At 37.5% G+C, this 27,339-nt stretch overlaps 1 protein-coding gene and 1 long non-coding RNA gene across 17 annotated transcripts in view; both read left to right on the top strand.

Moving 5' to 3' along the window:
• PICALM (phosphatidylinositol binding clathrin assembly protein) overlaps positions 1-27,339 on the top strand; it is a 113,146-nt gene that overhangs the window by 20,907 nt on the left and 64,900 nt on the right. For 15 of the 16 annotated variants that reach the window (XM_050755833.1, XM_050755839.1, XM_050755840.1 and 12 more), the window contains exons 2-4: positions 17,603-17,745; positions 22,770-22,845; positions 26,734-26,836. In XM_050755833.1, the coding sequence (XP_050611790.1) occupies positions 17,603-17,745; positions 22,770-22,845; positions 26,734-26,836 (322 nt within the window). Of the gene's footprint in view, positions 1-17,602; positions 17,746-22,769; positions 22,846-26,733; positions 26,837-27,339 lie in introns of those variants that run through there. The other variant, XM_050755841.1, reaches the window with a different exon arrangement.
• LOC126934944 (uncharacterized) lies at positions 2,463-14,063 on the top strand. The gene is made up of 2 exons (XR_007719157.1): positions 2,463-6,746; positions 6,986-14,063. It is a non-coding gene; the product is annotated as an uncharacterized LOC126934944 (long non-coding RNA).

Below are 27,339 nucleotides of genomic sequence, written 5' to 3'. Positions count from 1 at the left end.
AGTGGCACAATCTCAGCTCACTGCACTGGGTTCCAGTGATTCTCATGCCTCAGCCTCCCAAGTGGTTGGGATTATAGGTATGCACCCACCATACATGGCTAATTTTTGTATACTTAGTAGAGACAGGCTTTTGCCATATTGGTCAGGCTGGTCTCGAACTCCTAGCCTCATGTGATCCACTCGCCTCGGTCTTCCAAAGTGCTGGGATTACAGGTGTGAGCCTCTGCACCCGGCCCTCTGATTTGTTCTTTATGTGGTCACTTTGCCTCCCATTTTCAGAATTGGAAGATACACCCACATTATCCTTATTCCCATTTGTACATTTCCTTTTTGAAGTAAAACCAGCTGTTTAATGACTGAGAAGTTACAGTTTAGCAGGCAGTAATTTTTGTTTTGTTTTGTTTTGTTTTGTTTTGTTTTGAGACCGAGTTTCACTCTTATTGCCCAGGCTGAAGTGCAATGGCACTATCTCGGCTCACCTCAACCTCTGCCTCCCAGGTTCAAGCCATTCTCCTGCCTCAGCCTCCTGAGTAGCTGAGATTACAGGCATGTGCCACCATGCCCGGCTAAGTTTTGTACTTTTAGTAGAGCCGGGGTTTCAGCATGTTGGCCAGGATGGTCTGGACTTCCTGATCTTGTGATCTGCCCGCCTCAGTCTCAAAATTGCTGGGATTACAGGCGTGAGCCACTGAACCTGGCCTGTTTTTCTTTTCTTAACATTAGCTTTAGTAATTTTTCTTCACAGAACTATGTATTTGTGTATTTGTTATCAGGTTTGGAATTTGTGTTGGGTATTAATATAAAGTCTTAGACTTTATAGAGTATAAACCCTCTTTTTTTTTGTTCATCGTATTCTTGCAAAATATTATTTTGACTTGGTGACCTAGAGTGGGTCAAGGCACTATCTTCAAGTGGTTTCTATAGATTAGCCTATCCTAGAAATACTGCCTGATATAGCTCATTAGCAATGAAAAAAAGCCATAGGTGCTAACTTAAAAATTAGCTATAGAATTGCAACTGGCAGCAAAGTTAGAAAGCTATTTATAGAGCAGCTTGGAATACTAAGATACTCCTTGACTGCATGAAGGTGCAGTGCAAGGAGAGAACCATTTCTTCCCATCAGGAGATTGGAATCCTTTTTTTTTTTTTTTTTAAACGGAGTTTTGGTCTTGTTTCCCAGGCTGTAGTGCAGTGGCGTGATCTCGACTCACTGCAACCTCTGCCTCCCGAGTTCAAGAGATTCTCCTGCCTCAGCCTCCCAGGTAGCTGGGATTACAGGTGCCCGCCACCATGCCTGGCTAATTTTTTATATTTTTAGTAGAGATGATGTTTCACCCCATTGTTGGCCAGACTGGTCTCGAACTCCTGACCTCTGGTGATCTGCCCACCTCAGCTTCCCAAAGTGCTGGTATTACAGGCATGAGCCACTGCACGGAGCTGGAAACCTTTTAAGGGAGAAACTTACTAATAAGTTGCTTCCTGTCCTTGGGCTTATAGACTTAATCTAGAATTGATTTTTCTTTGACTTTCTTCATCAGAGTTATGTTTTCGTAACTTAATGACTAACCAAGAATGTGTTTTAACTGTTGAAGCCCCTTTTAGTATAGTTTACCCCTTCTGCTATTACTTAGAATTGATAGTAATTAATCTCTAGGGCAAAAGATGACTGGAAAATTGCTCTGGGTTCTTCTTATATAACATCATATAAGACCTGTTCACCTAAAATCTGGTGAGTTGATTTAGTTTGTTTTCTGACATTGTTGGCTTCTTTAAGCTTGCTTATAAATTAAGGCTTGCAGTTTGAGTCATTCGGAGATGGGGAATGCCCAGAACTTTCGCATCTTGTGAACTTGAGTTGAATAATGTGTCTCTTTCCTCATAGTCTGTCAACTTTAGTTCATTGTAGCCACAAAGAAGATGATGATGCCAATGAGGATACACTAAACCAGAAAAGAGGTGGCCTACTGTGTATGCTAGGCATTAGATTTTTTAGAACTAAACACAACACTGAATTTGTGAAAATGTGTGGAGTTTAGAATAATTAGAGAAAATGATAACCAGTCTCACTCAGACCACATGGAAATGAGGGGAGAATGTGTGTGTGTTGGGAATGTGTATCTTCATCTGTCCCGCTAGTGGAAAGGTTACTGTTTGAAAAATGTAGTTCCGGCCGGGCGCGGTGGCTCACGCCTGTAATGCCAGCACTTTGGGAGGCCGAGGCGGGCGGATCACAAGGTCAGGAGATCGAGACCACGGTGAAACCCCGTCTCTACTAAAAATACAAAAAATTAGCCGGGCGCGGTTGTGGGCGCCTGTAGTCCCAGCTACTCGGGAGGCTGAGGCAGGAGAATGGCGTGAACCCGGGAGGCGGAGCTTGCAGTGAGCCGAGATTGCGCCACTGCACTCCAGCCTGGGCGACAGAGCGAGACTCCGTCTCAAAAAAAAAAAAAAAAAAAGAAAAATGTAGTTCCAACACAGCCACTAGTTTGTGCTACTTTAGACAAGTATTTAAATTTTTACAATGGAGATATTATAACAGCATTCCTTGCCTTGGCACAAGGATGTTGTTAAATTGGAAGACTAAGGATATGAACGAATTTTGTAATGTATAAAGAAATCTTGGCCAAGCACAGTGGCTCATGCCTGTATTCCCAGCACTTTGGGTGGCCAAAGCGGGAGGATCACTTAAGGTCAGGAGGTTGAGATCAACCTGGGCAACATAGTGAGACCTTGTATCTATAGAAAATTTAAAAATTAGCTGAATGTGCTGGCATGTACCTGTAGTCCCAGCTACTTCAGTCTGGGTGACAAAGCAAGGCCCTGTCTTTATTAAGAAAGAAATCATATGTGCATTATAAAGATTTTGCCACTCTTAAGATTGAGTGCAAGGATCTGTGGTAACACTTCCCAGTTGATGAAGAAATTGGACATTAGATAATGAAGGTTTTGCAGCAGTAATTGAGTTTGAGGTATTTTCATAACGCTGTATTGGAAAGGTGATAGAGGAATTGTCTCCTAAAATGAGGGAAAACATGAATACAAAATGATGGTAAGAAAGAAATAAAAGTATTTGTAATGGTGCTTTAAAGCTTTAAAAGCTTTAGGGTACTTTTAAAGTACCCTAAATATATTACCTTACTCAACCAAGATGTTGTGAAAATTAAGTGTCAATCCTGTTTTTTAAATGTTGAAATGGAAACTGAGTGACTAATTAACATGCCTGAAATCACAATGGTGAATCATGAATCTCGAATTTGATTCTAGATTTTTTTGCTCATTCTGATGTGTTGCTTAGTCCTGTTACAGTACAGTTGTAGCACATGGAAATGGATGGGACCATGCATGGAAGCCGGAGGGTCTAGAGCAGAACTTCAGTGATGGCAAGTTAAAATCTTCATCATCAGTATTTGAAGCAGAGATTGAAAATGAATAGCGCTTAGGACAGACTATCAAATAAATGTGAGCCAGAAGATTTTTAATGGGGGAAATTAACTTTAATGAAATATCTTATAGAAAGAGCTAAAGACAAGACACCTGCCAATCCCAGTCACTCTGGAGGGTATCTAATATAGGAATGAAAATAAAAACGAGTTAACATTCTCCAGTGTTTGTCAAGTTTAAAGAGATTAACTTGAAAAGTAGTAGTTGGGTAGAAGGTTTATTTGAAGATCCTTTGGCATCATAGCAAAAAAAAGTTGGTGAAAGATTGGTACTGTAGAATAATGGGAGAAAGATGATTATATTTCCCTTCCAACTTGTCTAGACCACTTAAAATTTATATTACTTTCTCACACAAGCCAAGATAAAGATACACTCTTTAAGAAATTTAGGAGACTCTTCATATATCCATTCATAGATAGAATGTGGTTTTGAAAATAAATGGGATATTATCTAAATATAGATCTATATAAAATTTTATAATTCCCTTTAAGAAAGGCATTTGTCAGGAAGTGAAGTCAGACTTTTTAATGCTGAGAAATAGGTGAATGTGGGTTATATGGAGTCTTTTTTTTTTTTTTTAATTTCAAGACAGAGCCTTACTATGTTGCCTAGGCTGGAGTTCAGTGGCTATTCACAGTTGTCATCATTGGATACTACAGCCTCAAACTCCTGGGCTGAAGTGATCCACCTACCTGACCTCCTGAGTAGCTGGGACTACAGGTGCACACCACTGTACCCTGCTAGGAATCTTGTAAGAACAATTGTATGGTTATGAGGTATATGAGGATAGAGATATTTTTTGTCCTGGTGATTATTTCTTCTTGTAGAATACTCCTAGTGATTTTTCCTTCTTGTAGAAACTTAAAGGCTTAAGATTAAACTTATTAGGAAAAATAACTTTGGCTTTATTTTGTAGTGATTTATTAATGGCTTTATTTTATAGTGATATATTAATAATGTATTAAAATAGCTAATATTTCCACTTACAGAGTATTATTTCAAAATTTTAAACCACGTAGATAGGTTATTATTTGGTGCTACATCCGCCATAACTACAGTTGATTTCCAGCAGTTTGAAAAAAGACTTTTCAGAAATGACTTTCACTTGTTACTCAGTGGCTTACGGTAGCGGTCCCCAATCTTTTTGGCAAGAGGAGTGGTTTCATGGAAGACAGATTTTCCACAGACTGGCAGCAGATGTGTGGAGGGATGGTTTCGGGATGAAACTGTTCCACCTCAGGCCATCAGGCATTAGATTCTCATAAGGAGTGCACAACCTAGATCTCTTGCATGTGCAATTCACAATAGGGTCCACGCTCCTATGAGAGTCTAATGCCCCCACTGATCTGGAGCTCAGGCAGAAATGCTTGCTAGCTCACCAGCCACTGTGTGGCCCAGTTCCTAACAGGTCACAAACCAGTAACGGTCCACAGCCTGGGGGTTGGGAGCTCCTGGCTTATAGGGTCTTCAGATGCTTACTAGCTATGTCACTTAATCAGATGTAATAAATGGCTGGTGTAATTTTGACTCACTTAAAGTGAAGAGATTGTTTTAATTGTGAAGCATGTGAATAAATAAATGAGATTTCTGCTGTCTCTAGTACTATATACGTAAAACTGGAGGCTTTGCAAAATTACCAAGAGACAGTCCCGTTTGATGTGTCTTTGGTTTGGCACGGGTGGAGCAGACATGTGAGATATAGCATGAATGGGAGGCCTTCACACTTACTCACTATGTGGAGGGTGGTAGTTGATCATGATGGTCAGTTCCATAGTCCTCCAGGCCACTGGTGACATACTACCATTGTTGCCATAATTCTCAAAAGTCATTTTATGCGGGGCTCCTTCCTAGCAACCTCCCCTAAACACATAGCTCCATCCCTGCCAAGAGCTAAGCAATTCTTAGCACTTGCCACCGTCTGACATATATTTGTTCATTTGTGTACTGATTACATTCCTCCCATTAGTATATAAGCTCCATGATGATAATAGAAACTTTGTCCACTATTGTATATTTCTAACTCCTAAGACACTATTGGCATATTATAGTATGCAGTTAATACTAGAATAAATGGGATTTCTGTTTTTTCTTACTGAGGTTTGCAAAGCTTCATGAAGGTAGAATATAAAGATTCTCATTGTTCTATGTGCATTGGGGACGTGGAACGGAACTTGTGTTTTCTGAGTGAGGGAGACTCTGGCAGAGAGTCTAACTGCAATCCATTATTCCCTGTGACTGGGCAGAATTTAAACATTTTAAGAGAAGATATGAAAAAAATCTTCTGAATTCCTACTTTATTTTTAGACATGGGTTTGGCTATTAACGAATAACTTTAACCTACCTACAGGGAAGGCTTTTTCCCTGTTACCCTTCTCTCTCCTGGATCTTATGAGTGGAGAAATGGGCCTTTGTTTCACTTACAAATCCACAAATATTTATACTGTCATGTGAACACATGTTTAAGGCGCTGTGTCACACATTGTGGAAGTTACAAAGAGACAGGATTCCTGAGAATTTAACAAAGTTGAGAATGAGTGTTATTGATTAAAACAAAAATGGGACATTTAGGTTACAGTTGAAACCATGTTTTTGTTTTTTGAATGTGAGATGTTTTTGGACACAGGTGAAAAATTCTAATGTCTCTAACTCCCCCAGAAAACCTTAGATTGATTTTTCTGAGAAGTTCGTGAATGATTTGCATAGAGATTTTCTTTGAGGTTAAGAAATTAGATGAGTTTCCCAGGGTGAAAAAAACAGGAGCAGAGATTATTGTTAAAAAATGGTCATGAGTAGAGGGGTTAGAGGACAAAGTAGGCAGAATAGAAACGTGTTTGTGTTTTAAGGAGGCTGAGAAAGAACCAGAATATAGCACTCATAAAAGGAAAATGCAGATGCACTGTGAATAGCTGCTACTGGTAGTGTATTAATTTCTTAGCTACATGTAAACTTTTATTAGGGTGCTTATAACTGAGGTGATGTGTAATATGTTATCCAAACTTGGGTGATCTCTTTTAAGAGTGAGAGGGTGTACTATCCAAATGGGACATTGGGACAACGGGTGTGAACCAGGACTGTTCTAGCAAAACCAGGACGGTTGGTCATTCCTAACTAATAACGTACTTTTCTCCAGACTTAGTCCCAATTCCTTTAACCTCCTCAGATAATGTTTTTTCCTTTATAGTACTCTGATCTGCACTTGCAGAGCCTCTCGATTGTTGATTTCTTTTTCCCTGCCTTGTTGGAAAGAAAGGAGAATTTTTCTGCCCCCACCCTGGACCCTGCTTGGGTTCACAGCATTGGTGGAGGTAAGTAGTACTCACAGTGTATTATTAGTTGACTTTTGTTTTGCTTAGGAAATGAGGTTTCTGTATTTTTCTGATCCAATACTAGATTTTTTTTGTTTTGTTTTTTGAGAGTCCTGATTATATTTAACTGGGCTAATGAACTATTAGTTAAGTTCTTAGCATGTAATACAAAAAAGTGTTTGTAATTTTGGCATTTGTTCTTAAACTACTTGATACTTAATATGTTTTCTTTCTTATAGGTGGGGTTGTCATTGTGAAACTTAAGATCTTCAAAGAACAGAATGTAATTTATACCATGGATATGTTATTTTTTCATGTTGGAGCACTGTAATGCTTTCGTTTTGCTTTCTTATTCAGTTTAAATAAAATTTTTAATTCTTATATTAAGTGATGAGTTTTTATTCCATTAAGTAGCTTTTTATTGTCTTGCATTTCTGATAAATTAAAAAGTGACATAGAAGTAATAAATATTTGAGGTGGTGCTTACCAAAATATGATTTTCTTCATCCTTTACAGTAATCCTTATTTGGAATCGAGGATGGGCCTAAGGTATCTAGTTTTGAAAATCATCAACTTACCTGAGTACTAGAATGGAATCCTAAGCAATCTCAGATTTAAGGATGTGGTTTACAGATGAGCCTGAATGCATCTGTGTTCCTACCAAGGTCCTATCGTTCCTCTGTACAGTCTGCCATCTAGTGGTAGGAATGCAGAGTCTACCAGAATGCCAAGGGAAAGCTCTAGGTTTACACTTTTTTATATTAAAGAAGGCTTGTGTAGTAATTTAAAACATGTTGATAATCAGAGGAGTGGTGATGAACAACTCTTTCACTTGAAAATACAAGTCAGTGGCAGTGAAGTCGAGAGTATCCCAAGAGTACGTTTTTATATAGAGCATTTTCATGACTTAAACTTTCCACTTTTGTTCTAAGAGTTTTTGTATTTATGACATTAGTGGGTAAAGAGACAAATGAAAAATAATTTTAAGAGACAGTAGATTGAACTAATTTGAAAAATATGTTTTCAGTGTTGATTAAAATTTTAGAGCAATTACATAATGACTTCATTTAAAACAATTTAGTTTGCACTTTTAAAATTAAAGTTTGGACAGTTCAGTAAATTTGACTTGGGTTCAGCCATGACTTAAGAGTCTAAATTTCAGACATATATTAATATGTAGTATCTTAGGGTTTTGCTTTGTGTACCCAGCTCTATCTGAATTCGTTCTTCTCTACATATTCCCTTCTCAGTTCCTCATTTTTCCTGTGCCACAAATAAAAAGGATGTCAGTCCTTTCTCTGCCAGGAAAATACCTTTTAAAAAATCTCTTCTGTGTTCTGTTCTTGAAGTAGAGGCTTTTTATTGAGGCAGTTCATCATATCACTATAGTGGCAGGAGGAGGAATATGGGGTGGTATAAACTTGAAAAAACAATTATGCTACTCTCTAGATGGCTAATTTTTTTTTTCTGAATTATCGCTGCACTAAAGCATAGACTAAATAGAATATTGTTGCTTTCTACAGATGTCTTCTAAGTTAAATTTCATTTATTAGGATTCATTTAATAAATATTTAAGGTGTACCCTGCTAGGTGCTGGCAATTTGAGGATGAAGAAGACATGGTACTGCCTTTAGTGAGCTCTCTCATGGGAGAGACTGATATATGAGCTAGTAATTGTAATGAAGTGTGAAAAGTGCTGTAACTGTTTTATGATGAGTTAAGAGAGTATGAAATTGAAACCAGGGAAAATTTGCTTTCCCTTCCAAAATAATCACCTGCTCTTTTTTCCATCTCTGAATCTTATACATACATATGACAATCACCACAATGTATTGTGAGGCTGTATCTTTACCCCCAAAGACCTCAGTTTCGTAGGGAAGAAATTTTGCTTCTTCTCAGCTTTGTATATCTAGGTATTTGGCATCAGTAGGTGAATCAGTCAGTTGTTGGTTTGAACTGTATGCAGGTCATTTCCAGCAAAAGGGATAGCTCTGAAAGTGTGTGGCTTCATCCTTTGTCTCACTTTAAGCATTTTGGAATATATACACACACTTAAACATATATACACATACACTGTATGTACCTGAATGTAAGGTAACCCCAAATATAAAGCAAGCCCGCATCTTCCCACTGAGACATTGACAGCCCCTCAAGTTTTATTTATTTTACCTATTTAAATATATAAATGTTAGGGATATAGATGAAGCAGTCAGCCTCGTAATATTGAAACTCACTAGTGAGAATATATATGAAAAATTACTATAAAAAGTAATCTGGCTGAGTGCGATGGCTCACATCTGTAGTAATCCCAGCACTTTGGGAGGCCGAGGCAGGAGGATCCCTTGAGCCCAGGAGTTCGAAACTAGCCTGGGCAACAAAGGGAGACCACGTCTCCATAAAAATAAATAAATTTTAAAAAAATTATTAGAAAAGTAATCTATGATTTTAAAATAGTGGTTTCTTTTCCTGATTCATATATACCTCACCACATAACATTTGACTCATTTTATATTCGTGCATATCTTGGATATTTTGTGTTTTTTGGTCATCCACAACCCCCTTTTTAAAGTTATATAACCTCTTTCCTTTTGTGTAAGATCTAATTTACATTAGAAATTTTTTCACAGGGTATCACCATCCATTCTTGTAACACTGACAGTTTCTTTCGTTCCTCATGTGTATTTCTGATCTCTGCAACATAAGTTTATTTTGTTGTTTTTTAAAGTGTTCTGAAGACACCCAACACAATTATGCAATTATGTGGTATATATCCCCAGGAATACTTACATCTGTTAAATTTTTTATTTCTTCATAAGCACCTGAAACTAGCATTGATGGAGGTCTTTTCAGGTTATCTTCTTTAGAAGGAACTTTGTTAAAATAAACAGATCAGATAATGAGATGATTTGTGAAGACTTAGGGCAGTTTTTCTGTTGAATAGTTTTTGGAGTGGGAAAGTGCTCTCATTTTACCTGGCAGTTTTACAAATGGTAGAATTATTTTTACATTTCTGGTGGGGAGAGGGTTGCCTTTTTTAATTTATTTAAATTTATTTTTTATAGACACAGAATTTCACTGTGTTTCCCAGGCTGGAGTGCAGTGGCCGTTCATAGGCATGATTATAGTACATTGCAGCCTTGAACTCCTGGGCTCAAGGGATCCTCCTGTCAGCCTTCCAAGTAGCTTACTACAGGTGCATGTCACCATGTTCTACTCTATTTTTACATTTTCTGATTTTTACGTGTGTGAATCTTAGTCCATTCATGTTGCTAAGAACACGGTGACAGAAATAGCATATCTAGTTGTGCTAATACACTGATTTTTTTCCTACAGCTGCACTTTTTTTTTTTTTTTGAGATGGAGTCTAACTCTGTTGCCCAGACTAGAGTGCAGTGGTGTGATCTTGGCTCACCACAACCTCTGCCTCCGAGGTTCAAGTTATTCTCCTGCCTCAACCTCCCAAGTAGTTGGGATTACAGTCATGTGTCACCACGTCCAGCTAATTTTTGTATTTTTATTAGAGATGGGGTTTCACCATGTTGGCCAGGCTGGTCTCAAACTCCTGACTTTGAGTGATCCGCCCTCCTTGGCCCCCAACATACTGGGATTATAAGCATGAGCCACTGCACCTGGGTTTTTATTTATACGTTAAGATAGGACTTTGACTTACCTTCCCCCACTCCCGAGATGGAGTCTCGCTCTGTTGCCCAGACTAGAGTGCAGTGGTGCGATCTCAGCTCACTGCGACCTCCGCCTCCTGGGCTCAAGCAGTTCTCTGCGTCAGCTTCCCAAGTAGCTGGGATTACAGGCGCCCGCCACCACGCTTGTCTAATTTTTGTATTTTTGGTAGAGATGGGATTTCACCATCTTGGCCAGGCTGGTCTTGAACTCCTGACCTCGTGATCTACCCGCCTCGATCTCCCAAAGTACTGGGATTCCAGATGTGAGCCATCCTGCCTGGCCAGGACTTTGACTTACTTTGAGTGTGGGGTCTGGAGATTCCTTAAGGCTCATTTACCATTGTGAGAGACTGAACTTGTGTTCAAAATACTGACCTACTTCTGACATAGTGGCTGCCAAATTCTCAGGTACTTTACCATGCAAGTCTTATTCTTTTTTTTTGTTTATTTAATTTTTTTCTGATGGAGTCTTGCTCTGTTGCCCAGGCTGGATTGCTATGGCTGTAATCTCAGCTCCCTTCAACCTCCGCCTCCTGGGTTCAAGCGATTCTCCTGTCTCAGCCTCCCAAGTAGCTGGGATTACAAGTGTGTGCCACCACACCTGGCTAATTTTTGTGTTTTTAGTAGAGACGGGGTTTCACCATATTGGCCAGGCTGGTCTCGAACTCCTGACCTCAAGTGATCTGCCCGCCTCAGCCTTCCACAGTGTTGGGATTATAGGCGTAAGCCTCCACGCCCGGCCCAGCAACTCTTATTCTTGTACTACCTCTTCCTCACATCCTTGAGGAGATACAGAATGTGTCATGGCTCTCCTTTCTGCGTTGATCATGATGATGTTCTAAAGGGTGTGGGATAAATTACAATACAGAATTGGTGTGTGCTATGTGATATGAGAGGTACTGAGATTAGTTTATGGAAGTAACTTATAGTTCCTTTATAAATTATTTTTCACTAACTCTTCATATATGATATAGTTGCTGAATCATTTTGGAAGTGTTCAATTCTTTATGCATCACCTTGTATTTGGTCAAATACAATATATACAAGAAAGTATTACACATGTACAACTTTTTTTTTTTTAGACAAGGTCTTGCTGTGTTGTCCAAGTTGGAGTGCAATGTCGTGATCACAGTTCACTATAACCTTTAACTCTTAGGCTCAAGCTATCCCCCCGCCTCCCGCCTCCCGCCTCCCGCCTCCCGCCTCAACCTCCACTACAAGCGCTAATTTAAAAAGAAATTTTGGGGCTGGGTGCGGTAGCTCACGCCTGTAATCCCAGCACTTTGGGAGGCCAAGGCAGGTGGATCACAAGGTCAGGAGCTCGGCCAAGATGGTGAAATTCCGTCTCTACTAAAAATGCAAAAGTTAGCTGGGCACAGTGGCAGTTGCCTGTAATCCCAGCTACTTGGGAGGCTGAGACAGGAGAATTGCTTGAACCTGGGTGGCAGAGGTGGCAGTGAGCCGAGATCGTGCCACTGCACTCCAGCCTGGGCGATGGAGTAGACTCCGTCTCAAAAAAAAAATTTTTTTTTTTAGCTGGGTGCTGTGGCTCACGCCTGTAATCCCAGCCCTTTGGGAGGCCGAGGCGGGTAGAGCACGAGGTCAAGAGATGGAGACCATCCTGGCCAACATGGTGAAATCCTGTCTCTACTAAAAATACGAAAGTTAGCTGGGTGTGGTAGTGCGCCCCTGTAGTCCCAGCTGCTCAGGAGGCTGAGGCAGGATAATCGCTTGAACCTGGGAGGCAGAGGTTGCATGCTCTCCAGCCTGGCTACAGAGCGAGACTCCATCTCAAAAAAAATTATTTTATTTTATTTATTTTTTTGTTGTTGTTGAGGATCTCCCTATGTTGCTTAGACTTGTCTCAAACGTCTCAAACTGTTAACCTCAAGCAATCATCTTACCTCGCTTCCCAAAGCACTGGGATTACAGGCATGAACCACAATGCCTATCCTCACACATACAGTTTTAAAAAATGGAATTGTACTGTGTATTTTTCTTTGCTATGACTTTTGACTTAATATGTGGTGAACATTTTCTCCTGACAGCTTTTATTTTTTGTGCCATGCATTCATTGGCCTCATAGTATCTCATGGTCAGACTGTAGTGTCATTCGATTAACTCTTCACTCTTGGATATGTCCACTTAGTTTATGAATTAGGCCCCTTAGCTTCATTAGTATTGTTACAAAAGCCATCTGATTATCTTGTCAGTCTTTGTCATTGTACTCAGCATTCCGTATTCTGCCTTTAGGAGTATTTCCCCAGTTATTAAAGTCCACTTAATATGTTGGTTAGATTTCTTAAGGTGTAAGCCTATGAAGAGCATAGTTTTGAGTTAATTCTACTGGAAGTTATATAAAAATATAACATTGTGTTTCTCACAGAAGACCCCGTAAACTTTACAAATAAAATTTTAACAGTTACATCTTAATTTGGACCATATTTTGTGATCCCTTTCACAGCTAATTGGAGTAAGAAATAAGACTGTTCATTGCATTTCCTAGACATTTGACACTTAAGACTAGGCAGATTTGCCTGTGTTTAACTTTGATTAGCCTATGTCTAATTCCAACTTGCATAGTTTTGAAATACTTAAAACAATTTTGCTATATGAAAAAAAATTTTTTGCTGATACTTCATATAAAAGTTTCTTACCCTCTGGTTACTATTTATTGATGAATATTGTTTTTGTTTCTACTCCCACCAAGGAAAAATTACAAAGATTTGATAAGTGAAGCAAAATTTGTTTAACCAGTTAATTTCTTTGCCTTCGAAATTAATTTTATCTTCAATTTTCTTTTTCTTTCTTTTTTTTTTTTTTTTTTGAGACAGAGTCTCGCTCTGTAGGCCAGGCTGGAGTGCAGTGGCACGATCTCAGCTCACTGCAACCTCCACCTCCCAGACTCAAGCACTTCTCCTGCCTCAGCCTCCCAAGTAGCTGGGATTACGGGCACGTGCCACCATGCCCTGCTAATTTTTGTGTTTTTTTTTAGTAAAGACTAAAAAAAACCATGTTGGCCAGGCTGGTCTGGAACTCCTGACCTCAGGTAATCCGCCCGCCTCGGCCTCCCAAAGTGCTGGGTTTACAGACATGAGCCACCACGCCCAGCCGTATCTCCAATTTTCTAGATGACTGAATAAATCAATTTTAGGTTGTAGATTTATGAGGGCAGTTGTTAAAAAAAAGGTATCTTTCAAAATGACCTTTTTGAAAGGGATTACTAAATTTTATATGTATTACTGTGTTTGGCTGAATGATTGTGGTATGTTGATTTAAAAACAAACAAATACTGATTTAAGCCAGGCTTCTTTTTTAGAAAATCTTATTTGGGTATCAGTGTGGTTTTGGTGTAGCCTAGTGAGTTTCTGTTTAGATGGAAACTTGAGAACTCTGCATTCTAATGGCGCAGGCCACTGGCTGGGTTGCCTGACTGACTGTAGAAGTGAACCCTGAGTGTCCTAATTTAAGTTTCTGAAGTTGATGAACTCTGCCTGGGGACATCTATATAGGCTGAAGTTGGTGAATTCTGCCTGGTGGGAGAGTTTGTAAAGGCCTACACTAGGAATATGATTGTAGGATTAATGAAACCATTTGGTAATTGCTTACTTCTAAATTTTTTGTACTTTGTTAAAAAGAAAGAAAAAAGACTTCCCCAGAATACAAAAATATTGTTTTGCATTTCACTGTTTTTCTATTGTTTTTGTTTTTAATTCGTTTTCAACTGAGATCATGTATTAAATTGGCTGGTTGAGCATTTACTTGGTGTATGTTTTAATGGATCCTTATCCTTAGCAAAAATTTAATTCTAGTCATTAATCTGTCATTTAGCTTCTGTGACCTTGCCTATGTAAATACAGTTAACATCAGCTTTATCTACCTCAGTCATTGTTTGTTGAAGGAGCGTGTGAAATAACAAAAGTCAGAGCATTTATGTTTGTATGGTGGGTATTGGTTCCTTCTGCTTTCTCTACATGGAAAAGTGATTGTCATTTCTATGGTAGGCTTATTTTTAGGCCTATTGTCTTCATCCCTTAAATATTGGAAATCTTTGTAAATTCTCACTCATACTTAAAGCAAAGAACCTACGTACCGTGTGGTACTTGTTTTTTTTTTTTTTTTTTTTTTTTTAGTGTGTGTGGGATTCAGAAATTGTTAATAATGAATATTCAAGAAGGTACTTCAGTTTTTGTATTCTTGACATAAATAATGAAAAGAAAATACAAGATCTGTCCTCATTTTGGTAACTTATTAGTTGGCAAGGGAAATTTTTACAGTTTTTGCTTTTTAAGAAATAGTATCTTCTGGATTGAGAGTGGGAAAAGCAGTAACTATTGAGAGTCCCATGATAAGTGTTAACTTTTGTTTGGAACAGTTTACTTTTGGTTAGTCAGAGGTGGGAAGAATATTTTCCTTCCTGACTTGGAGCTCAAACTTGAAAGCATTTTCAGGGTATTATTGTATTAGAAACATTTTACAGATGAAAAATTACTGTATGGAGAAAATGGCTGAGTTAAATACTGTGAGAAAGTATATACTGCTAGTTTTATTCAATATCCTCCCCACCACACCTGTAATATTTGCATAACTTTGGTTTTACATTTGGTCTGTTCTGGATTCGTAATCTCAGTGTGAATTCTTACTTCATTTTTCCTGTTTTATTATGTGTGAAGAATTTTTTTTTGTTTTGAGCTTCTGGAGGTATCCTTCAGAATAACTCCAGTTTTTCTGTGATCAATACTAAAGCATACTATAGTTTTTAATAAGCATTATAGTAAAAACCTTCATTTATTAGATCCTCTTTTAATTTGAAATTTGAAAATTTGCACATGTATTGGGCTTAGCTTTGTTTTTCAACCTTTTGGGAACAGCAGGTTGTACAGATAGTTGTAAGATGTTGATTTAACTTTTAAGGACACAATCTTGGATGCTTTTTAAAAAAGCATGTTAAGAGTACCCATATGCATACCAAAATGAATGTCTTAAAAAATGTGACTGATCATTGTATTTGAGGCACTGTTCTATAGGTCTTTGGGGATAGAGCTGAGAACAAAAAAGTCCTGCCCACATGGAACTTAACAACGTTTTAACTGAGAGAGAAAGACATTAAATAAATTAAGATGAGTTTGATGGTAATAAATACTTTGGAGAGAAATAAGCAGAGTAAGGGGGACAATGAGGGTTTAGAGGTAGGGGAATGCCCAAGGCTCTGTTATTTTGCGTATTCAGGGAAGTTTATCTAATATGGTGACACTTTAGCAAATATCTATGAAAGTGACGGGAGCAAGCAGCATAGGTATCTAGCAGAAGAGAATTCTAGGCAGAAGGAACAACAGTACGAAACACCTGAATAATAGTGCTTGGCATATGGGAGGCATTGCAAAGAAGATGGCAGTGATGCAGTGGGGGGAAGAACAGGTCACAAAGGGAATATAGTATGGATATATGTATGTATACATACACATACGTTTTGTAAATATATAGTACAGTATATATACACACACATCATGCGCCATGCAGTATATAGTATTAAATTGTGTGTGTGTGTGTATCAAGTACTGTCATTGAAACTGAAGTCTAGTGTAATATGTTCAGTGCCATAGGCTGGTTATAAAGTGCTATGAAAATCTAGAGAAGGCAGAGATTAAATTCCATTTTTTACTCTCAGAAGTTGAAGCATGCATATTCAAGTTGGATTTACTGTTTCATTTTTGTTGCAAATAGTCTGAATTGTGAAAGCGTTGTGTCATTCTGCTGTTCCACGGGCACTCTGTTTGACTGCTTTGTTCTTTGTTCTTTAAGCAATATTGGCCATGGTAGCTGCTTATCTAAAATGCATGTGTTTATCAAATATTAACTTGTATAATAATTGGACCTAGTAAAGGAAAAATTTTAAGTAAATGTTCATAGTTACATTGTCATTTCTTGCTAGCAATCAAGGCCAAGTTAGATCATTTGAATTCATATTTAATCATACAATCGAGATTAAAAGTGAACAAATTAATGAGTCATGAATAACTTTTTTCCCTTTATTGTAGTTATAGCTGAGACATTTATACATTATATTTTATATGTATTTTAAAAGTAAGACAACTCATTTCTTGGTTTTCTCCTCTGTTATATCTCTAAATTGGATTATATTATATTACATTTTTTTATTGAGGCGGAGTCTCACTCTGTCCCCCAGACTGGAGTGCACTGGTACTATCTTCGCTCAGTGCAACCTCCGCCACCCAGGTTCAAGCAATTCTCCTACCTCAGCCTCCTGAGTAGCTGGGATTACCCATGCCCGCCACCAAGCCCAGCTAATTTTTTTTTTTATTATTAGTAAAGATGGGGTTTCAGCATGTTAGCCAGGCTGGTCTTGAACTCCTGATCTCAGGTGATACACCCCCCCCAGCTTCCCAAAGTACTGGGATTACAGGGGTGAGCCACCGCACCCATCCTATTTTACATTTTCTTCATTGAGTTTACCAATAGTATCTCTTAAACAGATTGTAGGTTACTCTTCTTAAGTTTTATTAAGAATCTTTTTTTCCAGTTTTGTTCTCAGTATTACCTAGTTATCAACCGATCTGAGCTAATTCAATAGAACTGAGGGGAGAGAAGGAGGATAAATATTTTGTATGAACAAACTGAAGTCCAACTCAATTACAGACCAGATCTCTGCCCTGTTATCTTCCTGTTGCAAAGACAGCATTCTAGGGTGGATGTTCATAAAGGTAGTTTGATCTTCATGTTGTTCATTCTTCTGTATGGATGATTTCTTTAAATAAGCTTTATTTAAAGAAAAATGTTAAATTTTAAAGAGATGAATAATACCAGTAATTTAACGGAGAGTTTTTAAGTAGTAAGGAAATGGAAGCTTCCTCAAAACCTTGCAACAATTCATTTTGAGATGACCAAAGTACTTGAGAGTTAATTATATCCTGAGGGAGTTTGATTTATTTTTTGGTATTGTCGATCATTTATGTGATTCTAGTTGGTACCCTGCTTCCTAGGTAGATTATGGTAGTCTCTATTGCTCTTAATTGAGAGATTTTTAACAACATCTCCAAACTATCTATTGCTGCTCCACTTTGTGTTAAATCTTTTGCCTGTTTGTATGCAAATCTCGTATTACCAATAAATTAAAATCAGAGAGGAAATTAATCATTTAAAAATTTTTTATTGCAGACTTAATTCAGTGCACAAATGAGATGAATGTGAACATCCCACAGTTGGCAGACAGTTTATTTGAAAGAACTACTAACAGTAGTTGGGTGGTGGTCTTCAAATCTCTCATTACGACTCATCATTTGATGGTGTATGGAAATGAGGTAAGCAGAATTTTTAATGAACAAGTATACTGATGTGTTGACTTATTGTTAGCTAGCTTCTCTCACTGAAACTTCAGAAACAGCTTCCAGGTACAAAGGGCAAGGTACCTAGCCAGAAATATAGTTATAGACCCTGCAATCTGAGGAAAGATAGCCTATAAACCAGAAAGCAAAAAGTGGGTCAGAGCACAGAGGACATCAATAATGGATCAAGAAGCAAAGATTAATGCCTGGAAATGGGTTCCATAAGCATCCCTGGTTTTTACTGGTCCTGTTTATAGACTATATATTTGTCTATATCCATTTGTTCTTTTATTGTAGCCCAGTTAGAATTTTTTTTTTTTTTTTTTTTAGACGGGGTCTTGCTTTGTTGCCCAGGCTGAAGTGCAGTGGTACCATCCTAGCTCACTGCTACCTCAAATTCCTGGACTCAAGGGACCTTCCCTCCTCAGCCTCCCACGTAGCTGGGATTACAAGTGTGTGCCACTATACCAGACTTATTTTTAAATTTTTTTTGTAGAGATGGGGGTCTTTCCATCTTGGCTTAGGCTGGTCTTGAAGTTCTGGGCTCAAGTGATCCTCCCACCTTCGCCTCCCAAAGTGCTGGGATTACAGGCGTAAGCCATCACACCCAGCTTTAGATTCTCGTCTGATCTCATGTAGTTGTTTGTGGAAGCACTTTGCCTACTTCAAAGCTGTGTATTTAGGACTAAGATGGCATTTGCTGAGAAGGACTGATTGAAGAGTGCCTTCTTCAGCAGAGAGGTGTGTCTGAAGCCATTGTTGCCTAAAAGGGTAACAAATAAGATATATAAACTTTTGCAATTCTCTGTTTTGAGAGAATTGTCTTACTTTCCATGATAGCCTAGCAGTTTTGGTTCATTTTCTCAGCTCAATAAACTAATTTGTAAAATTGTATTAATAGGAGCTTTTCAAGAATATCTGAGTAGAACTAGATAAATCTTCATTGGTATGTGCCTTAGAAAAATGCAGTCTACAAGGATAACCCTCTAGAGATGAGAAGAACTTTAGTCATTGGTACTAGTTTTCTGAGCGTAATGACTTACTGACATCCATCACGTCATGTGTTATTGTGGGCTTTTCAGTATTGAAACTATTTTCTGACAACTACCAATATAGCATTATTAAAGTTCAAAATTAAAGCAGGAATTTACCCACAACTTTATTATTCCGACGCATCTTACTATTGGCACATTTTGGTCTTCCCTCTGGTTCTTGTCCAAAAGTATTTGTGTTTTTTAAATGGCTATAATCATAATGTAGATAAAATATATTTAGCTTTTTATATAATATCACACTGTCAACATCACCATGTTGTATTTTTTAATCATCTTTAATAACTGTGTAATTGATCCTATAGTTCACAAGTTTTAAACTATTTTCCTTGCTAGAAATTTAGTTTTCTGATTCATTGTTATACCACCACATTGAGTGGTTTTATATTTGTAGTTTTTAATTTTTTAAAATTATTTCCCCTAAGTGTTACCTGAAATGTGATTACTAAGTCAACAGACATGACCGTTTTTAGGACTTACGTTAGTTGCTTTCTAATACATCATAACCAGTTTATAGAGCTAATAGAAATGTTTGGCTATATTAGCTTAAATGTAACTTGAAACATCTTAACTAGGGTAATAGTTTTTACTTGTGGCAGGAATATGTTTAGTTAAGATTATGATTTTTCTGAAGAATTCCAAACGTGTATGTACTTTTCTTCTTATCCTTCTTTATTTATTTGATATAGTATATTTTTTAAAAAGAAAAAGCCACAAATATAACCAGCTACACTGCCAGATAAAGTATCAATAATGGCTCTCAGAGGCTGTAAATAAGGTAATTGATAGTACTAGAGGCAAAATGTTAGTAAAGACAAAACAGAAAGTTGACAGTCATTTCGTAGAATTGATTGACAAGGGGAGAAAGATAGCATTTTAGTGTTTTTTTGATAAACTCATGTTTAGCTTCCTCTAGGTAGTTAAAGCAAATTCCATGCTCTGTTCATTTTTTATGCTAGTTTGTACAACCTTCAGGTGTTCCCATTGGCAGATGCCATTAATTTGTTAGAGGCTGTACATAGGATTTCACTATGCTGTGGTGACTGGAATACCATGGAGTGGTGGTTCTCAAAACTGAGTGGGGAAGGGGGATGATTTTTTTTTTCCCTTAGAGGACATTTGTCACAACTGAAGGGGGTTGCTACTGGTATCTAGTAGGTAAAGGCCGGAACTGCTTCAAAATAGCATATAATAATGCACAGAATAGACTGGGTGCGGTGGTTCATGCCTGTAATCCCAGCACTTTGGATGGCCGAGGTGGGCAGATCACCTGAGGTCCGGAGTTTGAGACCAGTGTGACCAACATGGTGAAACCCCGTCTCTACTAAAAAATACATAAATTAGCCAGGCGTGGTGTCGCGTGCCTGTAATCCCAGCTACTCAGGAGGCTGAGGCAGGAGAATCACTTAAACCCGGGAAGCAGAGGTTGCAGTGAGCGAGATTGTGCCATTGCATTCCAGCCTGGGCAACAGAGCAAGAGACTCCGTCTCAAAAAAAAAAAAGAAAAAGAAAAAAAAGTAACGTGCAGAACAGTCCCCAACAACAAAGAATTATCTGATTCAGTGTCAGAGTGCTCAGGTTGAGAAACCTGGCCACGGAGAAGAAATCTCAAAAGGTTAAGGCTGGGTGAGCATTGTGTTATAGACCCTTGACACCAGGCAAGTAGGTACTTCTCTACCGTTGTTCAGTTACCAACTGGGTGACTTGGGTAAGTCACTTCTGGACCTTCCTCAATAATATGATAGTATCTTCATGGTAAATAGAATTGACCAAGGCTCTTATTGTAGTATGAAAAGTAATTTGTAGATGAAATTAGAAAAGAGACGTATAGAACCAAGCATGGAGTTTTTATAAAGTATTTAATACCATTTTGGGTAAAATATTCTGAAATATGTTCTTTAAATATTTTGTTATGAAAAGTTTCTAATATACACAATAGTAGAGTGAATGGTGTAACAAATGCTTATGTACCTAATCACCCATCTTCCACATTGCCGTTCTTTAAATGAAGTTTTAGGATAATCCATTTCAGGTTACCGCTTATGACCCAAAATGGGAACCTATGAAGCCTTATTACTTGCCAGATTGTTGGCATGGTGCTCAATTTAATACCATTTTGAATAGCATTAGGATGCTGTTGAAACCAAAACCACAACTTGATTAAAGCCATATATGTCTTGAAGGTAGAAAGGACTAATAAAATGAAAAGGAAAATTTAGATTTATTATCTCTAAAATCATGAATGAAATGGCTTGGTAGACTAAATTATTTACATTAATTTAGAATGCAGAGGTAAAGAAGAGTCTTATCAAAATCTATTAAAATCATAATCTAATATTGTCTTACGATATTTTTATAACTTTTTGAAACACTGTTTTAGGATAATTGTGAAATAGAGTCTTCAGTTTACAAATTGGTTTTCAAAATCCTGGTTTGTTAGTTTGGGGTGGTCTCAGTTGAACAAGACTGATTTGGGGGCCGGGCACAGTGGCTCACACCTGTAATCCTGACACTTTGAGGGGCCAAGGTGGGAGGATTGCTTGAGTCCAAGAGTTCCAGACCAGCCTAGGCAGTGTAGTAAGATGTTGTCTCTACAGAAAATTAAAAACGAAATGTGATCTGGACATGGTGGTGCATGCCTGTAGTCCCAGCTACTTGGGAGCGAGGGTGAAGAGTGAATGGTGGGTGGTGCTTCGTGCTGAGATGGTAGGATTGCTTGAGATCAGGAGGGTGGAAAGCTGTGATCACACCACTGTACTCCAGCTTGGACGACAGAGCAAGACCCTGTCTCAAAAAAGAAAAAAAAAAAAGGACTGATTTCGGAGGTGATGGTGTACATCCTAGTTGATGATTAGCCTCTGCATGCATTAAAAAAACGAAGAAGAAAGTAAAGGAATCCTAAGAAGTGAAATTGAAAGGCATTTCTTTAGCTGTTTAGAGGCTGTATGTGAAGGAGACTAATGTTATTTACTATGGTAAGCACTTCAGAGAGCATTTTGGCAATATTGAGAAGATGAACTTTTACATATGTGCTGGCCTAATAATTCATCCCTAAGTATATATCCTGATAAATGAATATACTTATGCATAGAGACCAAGAACAAAGATGTCAATACAACTTTGTTAATAATAGCGAAAATTAGAAAGTATATCCATGCTAAATAAATGGATTTATAATGATGTATTCATTGGAATATTAGAACATCATTTAAAATGAAATGTTAAGTGGGGTAATTCTTAGGGAAAGGTTGAGTTAAAGCACATTGCAGAGTAAGTACACTATGATACTTGTGTAAATTTAAAATAGAAAGCAATTGGATAGTTTATAGATACTTGTATATCTAATAAAATGGTGAAAACCTGTGTGAAAGTAATGTGTACCTGTTTCAGAAAAGTACTCACCTCTGAAGAGGGAGGGAAGGGAGATTGAAGGTGTGGGTCTTCAATGGAGGCTATAATGTTTTGATTTTATATAAGATCTGAAGTGAGCATGTGAATTTGTTTAATCTGGACAGTGGGTAAGAGGATCTCTATTGCTTTCTTGTATGTTTAGAAGTATTTTGGTTTTTTTTAAAAGCCAAAACTTTGGTATACCAGATGGCTATTTAAAATACAGATGCCACCTAGAAATGATTAGCCATAGTTTTAGTATGCTGTAATAAAACCCAAACTACTGGTTCCACTGCCTATTTGCTTTTATTATTTTGGCTTAATACTATAATATATCTGTGGGAATTAGGCTGTAATAAATTCTCGCATGCTAGTGAAAAATATGTATTATGTTTTTAGGTTTGGTAACTAGTTAATGGGAGGAGTAGTGAGGATGAGAAATTTAAACTAGATAAGCTTAATGGAATGCATTAACCGTAACTTTTCCTCCTAATTTTCGAATTAAGAGTTTGTGAGATGGCAGTACCTTAATATGATGTAATTATTTTTTTTTTCCAGCGTTTTATTCAGTATTTGGCTTCAAGAAACACGTTGTTTAACTTAAGCAATTTTTTGGATAAAAGTGGATTGCAAGGTAAAGATAACTTTTTCATTATAGAAAATCAAAAGAATGACACCCACATGATGATTACTCTGGAGTAGAACTCTGTCTTTTAGAACATGTGCTACTTTAAACCTTATATTTTAGTGAAGGTTGTAGGAAAGAAAAAACTGTCTTTTAATTTGAATTAATATTTATTTGCCTACCAGATACTCAGAGCTCTCTGAGAGGTAGTACAGAGTAGTTATTTGAGAGCATGAATTCCGGAGCTGGACTGTCTGGGTTTGAATCTCATCTTTGCCACCTACCAGCTATGTGAACTTGGGCAGGTTACTTCACCTCTGCATCAGTAGAATCGAGTAATAGTGATAGTACCTACCCAATAAGATTGTCATGAGACTTAACCTAGTTAATTACTACAGAGTGCTTAGAACAGTGCCTGGCACATAAGACATGCTGTGTAAGGCCAGGTACGGTGGCTCATGCCTGTAATCCCAGCACTTTGGGAGGCTGAGGCGGGTGGGTCACTTGAGGTCAAGTGTTCAAGACCAGCCTGGCCAACATGGTGAAACCCCATCTCTACTGAAAGTACAAAAATTAGCCGGGGTTGGTGGTGCACGCCTGTAATCCCAGCTACTCAGGAGGCTGAGGCAGGAGAATCACTTGAACCCAGGAGGCGAAGGTTGCAGTGAGCCAAGATCATGCCACTGCGCTTCAGCCTGGGTGACAAAGCTAGACTCTGTCTCAAAAAAACAAACAAACAAAAAAGAAATGCTGTGTAAATATTTGCTTTCATTGTTATTGTATTATTTTATGTTTCATTCCAAGAAATGTAGTTGGAATATTACATGTTTTAGTAGCTAAAGTAAATATAATTTATTAAGATGAATTGTTCATTTATATTCTTTTTTTCGTATTCATTCATAAGCTGTTTTCTTTTCTTTTTTTTTGAGACAAAGTCTCATTCTGTCACCAGGCTGGAGTGAAGTGGCATGATCTCGGCTCACTGCAACCTCCCCCTCCCGGGTTGAAGCAATTCTTCTGCCTCAGCCTCCCGAGTAGCTGGGACTACCCGAGCGTGTCACCACACCCAGCCAATTTGTGTATTTTTAGTAGAGACGGGGTTTCACTATGTTGGCCAGGATGCTCTCCATCTCTTGACCTCATGTTCTGCTTGCCTCGGCCTCCCAAAGTGCTGGGTTTACAGGCGTGAGCCACCGCACCTGGCCTGTTATTTTTTATTTAGTAACTTGAAATGGACATGATGTGGTTATAGCTGTCCATGCACATTGTCATAATGGGATCTGTTTTTACTTAGTTCTGTAACTAGGCTGTTAGCATTATAGAATGTCAGCTTTAGGGAGAACCTCATAAAGGATATGCCAAATGAGTTGGGAATATTCAGTAGTGAGGCTCAATCAGGGAAGTGTCTTTAGAGAAGGTGAGATTTATGCTGGGCTTCAAGGGAAGGATGAGAAGATGAGTTGGCTTAAGCACAGGTACACAGGTACAATACATGGATGTGAAAGTAAGCACAGATACACAGATGTATATGGATGTGAAAGTCATTCACATGGATATGAATATTTAAGATTTATAGAGCAAATGAATGTGAAGAGAATCTATATGAATGGTGTATTTGAGAACATGTAGTGGCAGATAGCCCTCAAGAAGCTGTTCAGAGCCATAATCAAGCACAAAAATATTTTATATAGTTGGAATTTCATAATGCAGTAGAGAGAGGAGGGGAGAGAGAATTATGTGTTACAAGGAAACATCATAACTTAGTCAAGTTAGATCAGAGTAAACCAAATCTTGAAGATGCTGAGACTGTTTCAGTTGTTGTTCTTGTTATCTAGTGTAGAGTTAATGAAGGCCTGAACTGTGGTTCTTCTGGAGGTGTTAAAAAAAAAAAAAAAGATCAGTGGAATTGTTTTGTGTGCGTGTGTATGTGACTGGCTATATTTGAGTTTGGAGGTATTCAGTCCAATACTTGTTTCCCTTTGGTAGGTGCAAGTATATCCTTGCTTAAAATGAATTTAATACCCTATCTTCCAGACATTCTAGAAGACCAGTAATCTATACATAGGACCCAGTGTTACAAAATGCATTATATTTTAATAAGAGTTATAGTGCTCTAACTTAAGGAAAAAAAATTAAAACAGTAGACCCCCCCCCCTCTTGAAAAAATATTTTCTTTTTCTTTGAGACAGGATCTGGTTCTGTTGCTGATGCTAGAGTGAAAGTGGCCAGGGCTTGCTCTGTCACCTAGGCTGGGTGCAGTGGTGTGATCATAGCTCACTGCAGCCTCAAACTCCTGACTCAAGCAGTCCTCCCTTCAGCCTCCCGAGCAGCTGGGATTACAGATGTGCACCACCACGCGTGGCTAATTATTTTGTTCTTAAATGTTTTGTAGAGGTGGGCTCTTGCTCTGTTGACCAGGTTGGTCTTGAACTCTTGGTCTAAAGCAATCCTCGTAAGCCTCCCAAAGTTCTGGGATTACAGGCATGAGCCACCATACCTGGCCTGTTTTTGAAATCTTAAACAGAAGCCAGATATATATTATAGATAAAAATGGAGAGTCTCTATTTTCAGGGGCATGGAAGAAACTGCCTGCTCATCCTTTAATTTTCACTTCCTCCCTCAGTCAGTTCATTTTAACTTTAAAAGTGTATGGAAAACAAGATGTAGAGCACTGCTCTAGGCACAGTTTATGCATATATCCAAGTAGGTTTTTTGTGTCTTATTAGCAACTGATTTCTTATTTTCTTAAGATGGAAATTAAGCAATTCTAGTGATAAGGTTTTAATAATTTCACTCTTTTTATGTAGAGGAGAGTGAGCCTTGAAGGATGAGAGGTTCTTTACCCTCTTAGGATGGGGTATAGTAGATAGAACCATATGAATTGAAGAGCTGAGGAGTGTGAGCATGTAACACCTGACCTGTACAGTAGTAGGTATGAAGTCATATGAGAACAGTATTTTTTTTTTCTATTTTGTTCACTGATTTTTCTCCACTGGTACTTAATAGGCACTCAATAAATATTTTGCTAAATAAATGAACTGGTGATATTGAAATCCAGTTAGTTTACATTTTCGGTGGTTTTGGTATTGTCTTTTAAAAGTAGCAAAGATCAAGTAATTTAATTTGTTAGATGAATATGAGTTAAAATGGGTTCACTTTGCAATGAGGAGCAAAAATTTATAGACTTCCTTGAGCCAGGCAATAATTAAACACAAAGTTTTTGATGTTTTTAAAAAATAATATTGATTAGATTTTATGTTGCTGAAGTTTTCAAATCAAGGACATGATGAAACAGTCTTAAAATGATTTATGTATTCATTTAGAAATTTCATTGAAAACATATAATTGTTTTTGTTACACCCTAAACTTGCCTATTGCCATTTGTTATATTAGACAGTAATTTTTTACACTTTTTATAAGGTTGGCACATATAAGTTATGGTTCTAAATACAGCTAAAGATTTTAGGAATATAAAAATTATATGGAGTTGCTTGATGTTTTGAGGAATGGGATTGTGGTTCCATAGGATGTTAAATTTGAGTTGTGAGATTATCAAGTTGTATAAAAGGACATGTTTTTCTAACTCCTGATGAATAAAGAATAGGAATATTGAAAGAAAGAAAAGAAACTTCTTATTTTGGTGAAGGTCTAAGGAAGAGTTTTTTTTTAAAGCTACATAGGACTTATCTGATTTAAATATGAAACCTTAAGAGAATTTAATGGTAATATTATTAATAAGTTACTTAATTTACATCACTAAATTGAATTGGGATACCAAGGCATTATAGCCATTGAATACAATGAATTGTTTTTCTAGGAATATTGGGATTTTTAGTCATTTATAAAAACTTGTTTCTTTTTTTTCTTTTTCTTTTTTTTTTTTTTTTTTTTTTACAGGATATGACATGTCTACATTTATTAGGCGGTATAGTAGATATTTAAATGAAAAAGCAGTTTCATACAGACAAGTTGCATTTGATTTCACAAAAGTGAAGAGAGGGTGAGTTAAGCTTTTTTTGGCATCTAATTGATTTGAATTTTTAAAAATGTAAAACATAGGAGTACTAGATTATGAATTATGAAATTTAAGCCAGTTTTAAAAGACGAACCTCATTTTTCTTTGATGAGGTATATCAAGTACTTTTTGTGGTAGGATTTGTTTTTAAGTTCTTTTTGTAGCACCTTTATTGAGATATAATTCACATAACAAAAGTTATCCTTTTAAAGTGTGTAATTCATTGGTTTTTAGTATATTTACAGAGTTGTCCAACATCACCACTAATTTCAGAACATTTTTATCACCTCCAAAAAGAAGCTCTGTACCTATTAGCATTTGTTTCCAGTTCCCTCTTCCCCTAGATCCTGGCAACCATGAACCTACTTTCTGTGTCTCTGGGCTTGCCTATTCTGCACATTTCATATAAATGAAATTATACAATATGTGGCCTTTGTGTAGCATAATATATCCAAGTTATAGCATCCATGTTATATCATGTATCAGTA

Source organism: Macaca thibetana, chromosome 14 (genome assembly GCF_024542745.1).
Source record: "Macaca thibetana thibetana isolate TM-01 chromosome 14, ASM2454274v1, whole genome shotgun sequence".
Taxonomy (NCBI): domain Eukaryota; kingdom Metazoa; phylum Chordata; class Mammalia; order Primates; family Cercopithecidae; genus Macaca; species Macaca thibetana.
Note: the sequence above shows the minus strand (reverse complement) of the source record. Positions and strands in the feature narration are given on the sequence as shown.